General features: G+C 41.4%; 1 protein-coding gene across 1 annotated transcript in view; it reads left to right on the top strand.

Moving 5' to 3' along the window:
• SPTB (spectrin beta, erythrocytic) overlaps positions 1-13,521 on the top strand; it is a 141,871-nt gene that overhangs the window by 46,944 nt on the left and 81,406 nt on the right. Inside the window, exons 8-10 of the mRNA XM_063947201.1 lie at positions 5,234-5,346; positions 7,055-7,242; positions 12,975-13,092. Coding sequence (XP_063803271.1) covers positions 5,234-5,346; positions 7,055-7,242; positions 12,975-13,092 — 419 coding nt within the window. The remainder of the gene's footprint in view (positions 1-5,233; positions 5,347-7,054; positions 7,243-12,974; positions 13,093-13,521) is intronic.

The following is a 13,521-nucleotide window of genomic DNA, read 5'->3' as shown; positions in this document are numbered from 1 at the left end:
ATCCGCTCCAATAAGATTCTTCTATTTGATCATGTGATGGAACAAAATGCTTTATAAATGTGTTTAGTTGATAACGCTGTGTTGTGTGTCCTTGCTCGGTGCATGTTTACCTATAGGTGGTCATTCCGAGTTGATCACTAGCTGCATTCGTTTGCTGTGCAGCGATGAGGCAAAAAGACGGTACTTCTGCGCATGCGGCGCAATGCGCACGCGCGACGTACTATTACAACGAACGATGTAGTTTCACACAGGGTCTAGCGAAGCTTTTCAGTCGCACTGCTGGCCGCAGAGTGATTGACATGAAGTGGGCGTTTCTGGGTGTCAACTGACCGTTTTCAGGGAGTGTTTGAAAAAATGCAGGAGTGCCAGGAAAAACGCAGGCGTGGCTGGGCTAACGCAGGTCGTGTTTGTGACGTCAAATCCGGAACTGAACAGTCTGAAGTCATCGCAAGCGCTGAGTAGGTTTTGAGCTACTCTAAAACTGCACAAAAAAACTTGGCCGCCGCTCTGCGATCCTTTCGTTCGCACTTCTGCTAAGCTAAAATACACTCCCAGTGGGAGGCGGCATAGCGTTTGCACGGCTGCTAAAAACTGCTAGCGAGCGAACAACTCGGAATGACCACCTATAGGCCCTCATTCCGAGTTGTTCGCTCGTTAGCTGCTTTTAGCAGCATTGCACACGCTAGACCGCCGCCCTCTGGGAGTGAATCTTAGTTTAGCAGAATAGCGAACGAAAGATTAGCAGAATTGCTACTACATATTTCTTTGCAGTTTCTGAGTAGCTCCAGACCTACTCACAGATTGCGATCACCTCAGTCCGTTTAGTTCCTGTTTTGACGTCACAAACACGCCCTGCGTTCGGCCAGCCACTCCCCCGTTTCTCCAGCCACTCCCGCGTTTTTCCCTGGTACGCCTGCGTTTTTTAGCAAACGCCGTGAAAACGCTGAGTTGCCGCCCAGAAACACCCACTTCCTGTCAATCACACTACGATTACTCGAGCGTTGAAAAAACTTCGCTCGAGCTTGTGTAAATCTACTAAGTTCTTAGTTAAATAACTAAGCGCATGCGCTCTGCGTACCATGCTCATGCGCATTTTCCAACTAATCGCTGCGTTGCGAAAATCGGCAACGAGCGCACAACTCGGAATGACCCCCATAGTCTCTATATTAATATGCGTTAGTTATTTCATCATGTTTTACATTGTCATTTATACTTACCACATTTTTAAAATAATTTCCATAGTCATTTTGCTGCTGAGCCGAAGCATGGGAGCTTATCACGGGTGACAGAGTCTCAGCAGACATTGGAGCCCTGTGATAATCACTAGGCCATTATAATGATGCTGATTATAATGCAACTTTTTGCTTTTTAAATCCAAGAATTGAGCTGAATTTAATCCAACATGCAGGAAAAGAAGAATCTTAGGAGGGTGTTTATGAAGTGGAGGCTCTGACCTCAAAATTTTAATCGCCATTACTATAAGTGCAAAAAGAACCGTTCTTTTAAAGTTAGCATCAGTGACGCTATAAATTTGGAGGTTAAACTGGCCAGTAAGTGAGGACTTGCAAAAGCTGCTGCTTCGTAAATATACCTCTTAGTGTGCAGTTGATTAATACTGATAAATGGGGTCGTTTTCACTGAAACTTCACCAGGAACAAATCTGGAAACCTAAGACTCTCCCTGGAAATTAGGGACAGTTACCAGCCATCCTAATTGACTCTAATTCTAAGTAACGTGTTTAATATAAAGTGGTGCATTGTGTCATGTTGTGTATATGTTAATCTGTTTTTACCTGTACAGTTTTCAGATACTGTACTCCTATCCAGGGCAGTCGAGAGCCGGGATGGGCCCAGGTATTTTTCAAGGGGCGTGGCCTAATCACAGGAGGTGTGGTCATGTATCCTTAGAAAAAAAATACAGAACAAAATAGTATTTTAAGCACCCTCAGACCTGCCCCCCCTCCTCTCTCGGCACCACTGCTCCTATCAAGGGTAATAACTTTGGTTTCTTGTAGTTCTTGTGTAGGGCTCAACATTTTTTGTAAGTAGGTTATTATTTCTAGTTTTAAAACGCACTGTTGCAATATTATATATTATATATGCTGTCACTACATAATCTAAAGCTCATCTATCTGAGTGACAAAAAAGGATTACTGCGTAGATCAACTTACAGTATGACTATACATTTTAATTGTTTCTTTAAAATGGATAATACATGTAAAGGTGTAATAAGCCAGATGTGGACATTGGGCTTAATTCAGACCTGATCGCAGCAGCAAAATCTTTCTCTAATGGGCAAAACCATGTGCACTGCAGGTGGGGCAGATATAACGTGTTGAAAGATTTAGATTTGGGTAGGTTATATTGTTTATTGTACTGGCCGCTTTATTTTTACACTGCAATTTAGATTTCAGTTTGAACACACCCCACCCAAATCTAACTCTCTCTGCACATGTTACATCTGCCTCCCCTGCAGTGCACATGGTTTTGTCCATTAGAGAAAAATGTTGCTGCTGTGATCAGGTCTGAATTAGGCCCACTGTGCATTGTTTATGGGATTGTCAATTGGTACAAAATGTATGAAATAATCTTAAAGATGATATTAATAGTTTACACATAGACTTCCAGATCTCTAAGACATGCTCTTTTTAACCCGTATCAACACACTGTCACAACACAACACCACTCACCAGAGCCGGATTAAGGGGGGGCCCGGGGGGTACGTACCCCGGGCCCCCCTTTCCAAAAGGACCACAGATCGGATCTCTCTTCCGATCCGATCTGCGGTGCTGCGCTCCCCGGCTCCCGTCCCCACTGCAGCGGTGGCCGCACAGACAGGACAGCTGAGCTGAGCGACAGCTTAGCTGTCCAATAATGTATGAATGAAGCAGACTGCGTGCCCAGCCAATGACTGAGTGGCAGGCTGCTTCATTCATACATTATTGGACAGCTGAGCCATCGCTCAGCTCAGCTGTCCTGTCTGTGTGGCCGCTGCTGCAGCGGGGACGGGAGTTGAGGGCAGGAGGTCCACCGTGTGCTGCTTGGGGAGGCAAGTTTTACTAAGCTGCTGCTATATATATATATATATATATATATTCATCTGCCTTCTCTTTATTAGGGGCCCCACTGTCTTAACTGCCCGGGGCCCCCCATGGTCTTAATTCGGCTCTGCCACTCACTAAGGGTAATTGCCCTTTACTTATCAAGTTTGCTGCTGCCACCAAAATAACTATGGCCCTCATTCCGAGTTGTTCGCTCGCTAGCCGCTTTTCGCAGCAGTGCACACGCTAAGCCGCCGCCCTCTGGGAGTGAATCTTAGCTTAGCAGAATTGCGAACGAAAGAATCGCAATATTGCGAAAAGATTTTTCTGTGCAGTTTCTGAGTAGCTCGAGACTTACTCTTCCAGTGCGATCAGTTCAGTGCTTGTCGTTCCTGGTTTGACGTCACAAACACACCCAGCGTTCGCCCAGACACTCCTCCGTTTCTCCAGCCACTCCCGCGTTTTTCCCAGAAACGACAGCGTTTTTTCACACACACCCATAAAACGGCCAGTTTCCGCCCAGAAACACCCACTTCTTGTCAATCACACTACGATCACCAGAACGAAGAAAAAACCTCGTAATGCCGTGAGTAAAATACCAAACTTCTTAGCAAATTTACTTGGCGCAGCCGCAGTGCGAACATTGCGCATGCGCAGTTAGCAGAAAATCGCTGCGATGCGAAGAAAATTAACGAGCGAACAACTCGGAATGAGGGCCTATTTTCACATGATGGACAGCACCAGCCCCCACTCCAGTGGCATTATTGATGCCTAGAGTATCTTGCCTAGTGCAGAGTATAAACTTTTTGTTTATGAAGGATTGGACGGAGGGGTCTTTTACATAAAGAAAAAAAAATTGACACTTGGCTCCCATACATACTCACCTTGTCTTCACCAATGAAAGAAAGGTTCCTTTTGTATTATTATCATACTTACGTCCATGCTTTCATTGTTCATATTTTATAACCATCTTCCAAGTATAAGAAATGTTTCAAAAATAAACACACATGTGAAGAAAGGTAGGCTACGAATTACCTGCAGCAGACTATGTGCATATAGGGTCACAATACTTTTTATATATTTATTTACCCAAAGAACCAGTTATAAAAATAAATTGTTTTAATCCTTTCCCTTTTTTTTAACATCTGAAGCATTAGTTGCTTCCAAAAACAGCTTTATAAATACAGCACATTCTAGCTTTAGCAAAGGTGGAGACTATGGGGGTCATTCCGAGTTGATCGCTAGCTGCCGTTGTTCGCAGCGTAGCGATCAGGCTAAAAATCGGCATTTCTGCGCATGCGCACAGGCCGCAGTACGCACGCGCAAAGTAGTTTCACAAAAAACTATGCAGTTTTATACAAGGGCGAGCGACGCTTTTCAGTCGCTCTGCTGATCGTTGAGTGATTGACAGGAAGTGGGTGTTTCTGGGAGGTAACTGAGCGTTTTCCGGGACTGTGCTAAAAAACACAGGCGTGTCAGGTAAAAGCGCAGGCATGCCTGGGGAAACGGGGGAGTGGCTGGCCGAACGCTGGGCGTGTTTGTGACGTCAAAGCATGAACTAAACAGACTGAAGTGATCGCAAGGTAGGAGTAGGTCTGGAGCTACTCAGAAATGGCATGAACATTTTTCCAAGCAGTTCTGCTAACCTTTCGGTTGCACTTCTGCTAAGCTAAGATACACTCCCAGAGGGCGGCAGCCTAGCGTTTGCACTGCTGCTAAAAGCAGCTAGCGAGCGATCAATTCTGAATGAGGGCCAGTGTAACTCGAATAAGCCCATTGTGGAATCTTTTCGTTCTGTGACGGAATGGAAATACCCTGTTACTGACAATGAACACAGCGGTTAAATGTATGTAGGTTGGCAATTAAAACCGCATTGAGCCCTAAGGGACAGTAGATGAATACTATGTATAACTCACCCCCGTCATTCTTTCTCTAGTGTTACATTTCCCAAAAATATTAATCTTATACTCAGATTCGCCACCTTTGTATCCACCTCTGCTCCAAGGCTATTTCAGGAACATACCTAGAAATAACTGACAAATTAATTCCGATAGATAATCTGTTTGCCAGCTAAGCCTCCCCTTGCCAGTACTTCTCATGTCTTACTTCAGGAGGTAAACAATCCTTCTGTACATTCCGTTATAATTGTTATGCATTGTGTAACACACAACTACTTCTCAACATATTTTACAGATGTGTGTACTGAAAATCCTGATGAGAAATCGATTATCACGTATGTAGTGGCATTTTATCACTACTTCTCCAAAATGAAGGCTTTGGCCGTGGAAGGCAAAAGAATCGGCAAGGTAAGTAATTGGTTTGCTAGACTTACTGTACCTATGTATTACAGATAGATCCACGGTTATCTTGGCTTCTTTGCTGCACCTAGGCGCATCATGGTTTATATACATAAACCCTTCATCTATTGTTCTCAGATGCAATACAATACAGAGAACAATACAGCAGGAGATTAAGTCATTACAGCAGGGGTTTAAGGGGGTTATTCCAAGTTGATCGCAGCAGGAATTTTGTTAGCAGTTGGGCAAAACCATGTGCACTGCAGGGGAGGCAGATATGCTACACAGTTTATAACAGATAAACTAACAACTAGATTCTTTTAATGTTTTCATCAGTGTTAATTTGGTTGATTAAAATTTTGACTAATAGTATTCATCGACTACAGTTTATTTCAGGACTAAAATCAGACTACAATGAAAACTAAGATCCACTGACTAAATCTTGACTAAAACAAAGCAAAAAAAAAAAAAAGCCACTAAAACTAAATTTAAAATCATTGTCAAACTTAACATTGGAAGTAGGGTTTTAAATTTTGAAAGAACGATTATGTGTTCTCCATATTTTCAGAAAATAAATATGACCTGCTGTGAAGGAAATATGATTGTTTATTGCACTTGTTTGTTCTAAGAAACTTAAGGCATTCATTTGTACATGATATATGGGAGCACTATGGTAAGTCAAACTCAGTATGCAACACATTCTCAGCCTACTGAGCTTAGGTTACTAATGATATATGGGAGCACTATGGTAAATCAGACTCAGTATGTAACACATTCTCAGCCTACCTAGCCTAGATTACTAATGATATATGGGAGCACTATGGTAAGTCAGACTCAGTATGTAACACAATCTCAGCCTACTGAGCCTAGATTACTAATGATATATGGGAGCACTATGGTAAGTCAGACTCAGTATGTAACACATTCTTAACCTACTGAGCCTAGATTACTAATTATATATGGGAGCACTATGGTAAATCAGGCTCAGTATGTAACACATTCTCAGCCTACTGAGCCTAGATTACTAAACACATAGGTTTGCAAACTTCTCAAGAGAATTTTAGAGAATTTTAGAAAAATGTTCTTCAGCAAAATCCATTACAGTATCATTAAACTGCTTGTAAAAGTTATGATTAAAACATTGACTAAAATTAGACTAAAATTAAAACTGAGATCCACTGACTAAATCTTGACTAAAACAAAGCAAAAGAAAAAGACTAAAATGTGACTTTAAACCAGCTACAAGTAAACGACTAAGTGGTCTATTCAATGACTGTTGGATCCTCTGCGACGGAGAGGATCCGACAGTTCAGTATTCAATTAGCGGGCAATTCCGACAAGTTTTGCCCATTTTCGACAATGCTGCTCTGACTTTTTTTTTAAGTCGAATTAGCATAGTCAAAAACGGGCCAAAATCCTGTTGGAATTGGCCGCTAATTCGACAAAACACGTGGATCCGTGGCTAATCCTCCGATCCATGTGTTTTTCGACAAGTGCCGGTTTTTCTGACTGTCGGTAAAAACGGCACCAACTGAATAGACCCCTAAGACTAAAGTGAAAATCCTTGTCAAAATTAACAATGGTTTTCATCAGTTGATTGTTCTTTGCTGATTTAAAGTAAAAAAAAAACACATAATAGTCTGGGACTATGCTTGATATATTCACTCTGTGTTAGAATGTTGGAGGGTTTGTCACATTATTTATGTTTGTGATCAAGGTTCTGGAGAAAGTCACTGACATAGAGAAGATGATACATGGGTATGAAAGACTTACTTCCGATCTACTGACATGGATAGAACAAACCATCATTTCTCTCACAAACTTGAAATTGGCTAATAATCTGTTGGGTGTTCAGCAGCAGCTGGAGTCCTTCAGTGTGTACAGAAAACAAACGAAACCTCCAAAGTGAGTACGCGTTTCACTCTAATCAAAGATTGTTATGCTATTCACTGTTTGTAGAAATTCATGTAATTCTGTGTTTGGGAGTAAAAAAAAGGTTATAATATTAATAAAGGATTAATATTAAAATTAACTTCTTATTTTTTCATTGACATTTCTATTTGGACTACTCAGGAAAGTAAATTCCCATTTGGTTTCTATTGTTTTCATTTAATTGGGGGAACTGCTGTTTGACATAATATATACTGGAGCACTTGTCTTTGACGTAATATAAACTGGGCCCTTCCTGTTCGGCATAATATGAAATGGGAGAACTTCTGTTTGGCATAATATGATCTGGGGGCACTTCTGTTTGGCATAATATGAACTGGGGGCACTTCTGTTTGGCATAATATGATCTGGGGGTACTTCTGTTTGGTATAATATGAACGGGTGGCATGTCTGGCATAATATTTACTGGGGGCACTTCTGTTTGGCATAATATGAACTGAGGGCACTACTGTTGGCATAGTATGAACTGGGACACTCCTGCTTAACATAGTATGAATGGGGGCACTACTGTTTGGCATAATATGAACTGGGGGCACTTCTGTTTGGCATAATATGATCTGGGGGTACTTCTGTTTGGTATAATATGAACTGGTGGCACGCCTGGCATAATATTTACTGGGGGCACTTCTGTTTGGCATAATATGAACTGGGGGCACTTTTGTTTGGCATTAATATGAACTGGGGGCACTACTGTTTGGCATAATATGAACTGGGGGCACTTCTGTTTGGCATTAATATGAACTGGGGGCACTACTGTTTGGCATAATATGAACCTGGGGGCACTCCTGTTTGGCATAATATGAATTGGGTCATTTTTGTTTGGCATAATATGAACTGGGGCACTACTGTTTGGCATAATATGAATTGGGGCACTACTGTTTGGCATAATATGAACTGGGGCACTACTGTTTGGCATAATATGAACTGGGGGCACTTCTGTTTGGCATAATATGAACTGGGGGCACTTCTGTTTGGCATAATATGAACTGGGGGCACTTCTGTTTGGCATAATATGATCTGGGGGTACTTCTGTTTGGTATAATATGAACTGGTGGCACGTCTGGCATAATATTTACTGGGGGCACTTCTGTTTAGCATAATATGAACTGGGGGCACTTTTGTTTGGCATTAATATGAACTGGGGGCACTACTGTTTGGCATAATATGAACCTGGGGGCACTCCTGTTTGGCATAATATGAACTGGGAGCACTTCTGTTTGGCATTAATATGAACTGGGGGCACTACTGTTTGGCATAATATGAACCTGGGGGCACTCCTGTTTGGCATAATATGAATTGGGTCATTTTTGTTTGGCATAATATGAACTGGGGCACTACTGTTTGGCATAATATGAACTGGGGCACTACTGTTTGGCATAATATGAACTGGGGCACTACTGTTTGGCATAATATGAACTGGGGGCACTTCTGTTTGGCATAATATGAACTGGGGGCACTTCTGTTTGGCATAATATGAACTGGGGGCACTTCTGTTTGGCATAATATGAACTGGGGCACTACTGTTTGGCATAATATGAACTGGGGGCACTTCTGTTTGGCATAATATGAACTGGGGGCACTTCTGTTTGGCATAATATGAACTGGGGACACTTCTGTTTGGTATAATATGAACTGGCAGCACTTCTGTTTGGGTTAATACGAACTGGAGGCACTTTTGTTTGGCATAATATGAACTAGGGGCACTTCTGTTTGGTATAATATGAACTGGCAGCACTTCTGTTTGGGTTAATACGAACTGGAGGCACTTTTGTTTGGCATAATATGAACTGGGGGGGACTACTGTGTGGCATTATATAAACTGGAGTGCTATCCTCATCAAATGAGATACCAGCAGAATAGAGTGAGATTTGTCAGATGTCTCAGGAAGCTTAAAAAGTTCCCTGCTATAAGACTATCAGAGCCACCAAATGTTTGAACCCCAAAATGATGTGCACATGAGCCAGCATTCTAGGGCTCTAAAGTTGACAATATTCTCAGAGAGGAAGAGAATGTGATGTTCCCTTCTTCCTGAGGAAGTTGTAGAGCTTGTGCAGTGGAAGCATTAGCTGGAGAAGGGAGTCGGCTGGCCAGGTGATATGGAAGTGAGGAGAAGGAGTTGGTATGATTGATTGGGGATATGATGTTGTGAGAGGAATATTGGTGGGGCATGATTTGTAGGGAGACTGAGGGACATGATAATAAGAGAGGGGGTTGATGACATGGAAATAGTGATAGATTTGTCCCCTGGGTGGTGCTAAACCCCTCAGGAAGTGCTAGACACACATTTCTATAGGCACACAATATCCCTCTCTAGACTTCCTTGGGTGTACACCCTAACGAGATATACTGCATATGCCTATGTATGTGACAGGTCACTCTTTCCCTCCTTATCAGATTACAAGTATTGTATGGTTTTAAACAATGGAAAGGGGAAAAAAAAGAAAAAACTCAACATATGTTACATGCGTAGAACACAGTGAGATGTAGCTGGGAAAATAAGTGGGAGCATGGAGATATAAATATCTAGTAATCTGATTATATACTGTATGGCTTTGAATGTCAGTTAGTCGATTTAGAAAACACAAGTGGTGCAGGTATGCAGTAGTTCAGTAGTCCAAGTATGAGAACACAAATGAATGTATGAGCGTGGGAAGATCTTCTGGAGGAACAAAGGCTTGATTCTGGTTATGGTCCTCAGATGGAAGATTGATTTGTTCATGGCTGACACTTGATGTTTAAGTGTCAAGCCACAACTCTATGGCAACCCCAAGATTCTGTACATGATCAGAGTTTGGCAACTTGGATCCCCCAAGCCTAAGCCCATGTAGACAGCTGCAATCTTACCATTTAAAACTGAGCTTATGTCATAAGAATGCCTGTTTATACACACGGAGCTCTGCTGGACAGCCATTGATAACTAACATTGGATCCTGAGTACCCGAAAACTGAGCATAGTTATAGGGGAGTATAATCTGCATAGAGGCAATTCAGGTCATGATGTCTGATTATTTCACATATAATACTATGGCCCTCATTCCGAGTTGATCGCTCGATAGCAATTTTTTGCAGAGCAGCGATCAGATAGTCGCCGCCTATGGGGGAGTGTATTTTCGCTTTGCAAGTGTGCGAACGCATGTGCAGCCGAGCGGGACAAAAAAGTTTTTGCCGTTTCTGAGTAGCTCTGGATTTACTCAGCCCTTGCGATCACTTCAGTCTTTTTGAGCCCGGAATTGACGTCAGACAACCGCCCTGCAAACGCTTGGACACACCTGCGTTTTTCCAAACACTCCTAGAAAACGGTCAGTTGCCACCCACAAACGCCCTCTTCCTGTCAATCTCCTTGCGATCGGCTGTGCAAAAGGATTCTTCGTTAAATCCATCACCCAGCTACAATCCGCTTTGTACCCGTACGACGCGCCTGCGCATTGCGGTGCATACACATGCGCAGTAGTGACCTGATCGCTGCGCTGCGAAAAACGGCAGCGAGCGATCAACTCGGAATGACCCCCTATATGCAACAACTGTTTACATGCAATAGACTGGGATGACAACCTCAAAGAAATTGAAAACAAGGTTTCCCCAGCGCAAATCATAGGATAATCAGAGCCGGCCTTAGGCATAGGCAAACTAGGCAACTGCCTAGGGCATTTGGTATGCTTAGGGGCACCAGCAGCTTCTGCTGATTAAAATGATATGCGGCATGCCTATATTCTGTGTGTGACTGCGGCTGTATCTGCATACGAAATGCTACGTTGCAGTGTATTCTTGGAAACCACTGTAATGTAGCATTTCCTATGCAGATACAGCCACAGTCGCACACAGAATATAGCCATACTGCATATCATTTTAATCAGCAGAAGCTGCTTGTGCATCCTAGCCACATAGTAATGCAAATAAGATGCATTTTCATAAACAAAAGGCGCCCAACCTTAGCAGAGCTGCCAGCTGACTCATGCCAGGCATTTCCTGCAGAACTAGCGGCAGTGCTAGGGGGCACCTGCCAAAATCTTGCCTAGGGCATCATATTGATTAGGGCCGGCTCTGAGGATAATGAACAGTAAAAAAACTTTGATTATCCAAATATATATATATATATATATATTCTTTATTAAAGAAGAATCATAAGCATCAGCATAAAACATGCATAAAAAAACTTTGATTATCCAAATATATATATATATATATATATATATATATATTCTTTATTAAAGAAGAATCATAAGCATCAACATAAAACATGCATTAAAAAATTATCCAAGTGAAAACAGCCTATTACCGGCAGACATAGACAAAGACAAACTACAAATAACATATAAATATATGTGTATATAGTGGTCAAATACCACAAACGGCTCAGTTCTAGTAGATATATATACACACTCTGTGTAGTGGCTGCCGCAAAAAAGAATGCGCTTTTTAGCGACTTACTACCTCTCCTATAGTGATCAGTCACAATACTCAATGGAAACTTCACATCAGGTGATCTTCAGAGATGTAGATAGATGTTCCACATCTAATAATTTTTCAGAAGGCGCTGAGTTGTGTACAGTCAAAAGAACGGTCAAAACCGTACTGGTAACATGGTAAGTCTTTGTAGACCCAGCCTCACAGTATAAATACAATTACGGCTGTATGATACCTCGTGTTGGCTTCCCCACAACAGTTCCAATGTGTGGTGTCCGTGCTTAAGGTGTCCCAGAGGTAGATCTGATACAGAGTCCGCCGGCGGATTCCCTTACACGTCGCTCTTAGCGCTAAGCAGCGTTGTATGGGATCGATGTGTTCAGCGCAGAACACATCGATCCCATACAACGCTGCTTAGCGCTTAGAGCGACGTGTAAGGTATTTATACTGTGAGGCTGGGTCTACAAAGACTTACCATGTTACCAGTACGGTTTTGACCGTTCTTTTGACTGTACACAACTCAGCGCCTTCTGAAAAATGATTAGATGTGGAACATCTATCTACATCTCTGAAGATCACCTGATGTGAAGTTTCCATTGAGTATTGTGACTGATCACTATAGGAGAGGTAGTAAGTCGCTAAAAAGCGCATTCTTTTTTGCGGCAGCCACTACACAGAGTGTGTATATATATATATCTACTAGAACTGAGCCGTTGTGGTATTTGACCACTATATACACATATATTAATATGTTATTTGTAGTTTGTCTTTGTCTATGTCTACCGGTAATAGGCTGTTTTCACTTGGATAATTTTTTAATGCATGTTTTATGCTGATGCTTATGATTCTTCTTTAATAAAGAATATATATATATATATATTTGGATAATCAAAGTTTTTTAGTGTTCATTATCCTATGATTTGCGCTGGGGAAACCTTGATTTCAATTTCTTTGAATTTCTATTAGTGGAGTTAGGTAGTGACTCCACTCCCTTCAGCAGCATTTCTGGGTAAAACTTGCCTCCTTTTAGCGCAGTGTCACCATCCTTTTTTCGTTTGGGATGACAACCTCATTTATCCACACCATCTATGGTGTCAAACTATAAATAAATATCATTAATATGTTACTATCAGTGTTCTACTGAGTAATATGTTGGAACAAAACAGAGTGTGTAAATAGTCATTCTTCCATTCTCTCTCTTGTTTTTGGTTATAGTGCATGTTCCTGGTCACCTGTAATGACAGCTATTTATTCTTTGGTTAAAATGACTCTGTAATTCACAGATGTAAAGACAAGATGGAACTAGAGGCCTTACTGTTCTCTATACAGTCTAGAATGAGGGAGAACAAACAGAAGGTGTACATACCGCATGATGGCCAGCTGGTGTCCGACATCAATAGGGTGAGACAATACATAACTATATCATGAAAACAAGTATAAAAGCAAAGGATGTTGGTTACTACTTGGTTGCTATTCCATACTTAAAAAAAATATAATATATATATATAGATATAGATATATAGCTATATATATATATATATATATATATATATATATATATAGATATATAGATATATAGATATATATATGTATATACAAAACCACATCTGATAACCTAGTGCGCTAATATATATATATAACTGTAATTTCAGTACAAAAATAAGATTATGAATCAGTTCATAACAGCGGACCGATCATATATTCCATGTGCCAGAGAACTTTGTTTGGCGGGTCAGTACGAGGCACCCTAGGATGAAACCCTCTCACCAGAAAACCAAGAAATAATAACCGTTAATGGTCAAGCAATGATGTTTATTTTTTTTCAGTATT

The sequence above is a fragment of the Pseudophryne corroboree genome, chromosome 12 (assembly GCF_028390025.1).
Source record: "Pseudophryne corroboree isolate aPseCor3 chromosome 12, aPseCor3.hap2, whole genome shotgun sequence".
NCBI classification, from domain to species: Eukaryota; Metazoa; Chordata; class Amphibia; order Anura; family Myobatrachidae; genus Pseudophryne; species Pseudophryne corroboree.
Note: the sequence above shows the minus strand (reverse complement) of the source record. Positions and strands in the feature narration are given on the sequence as shown.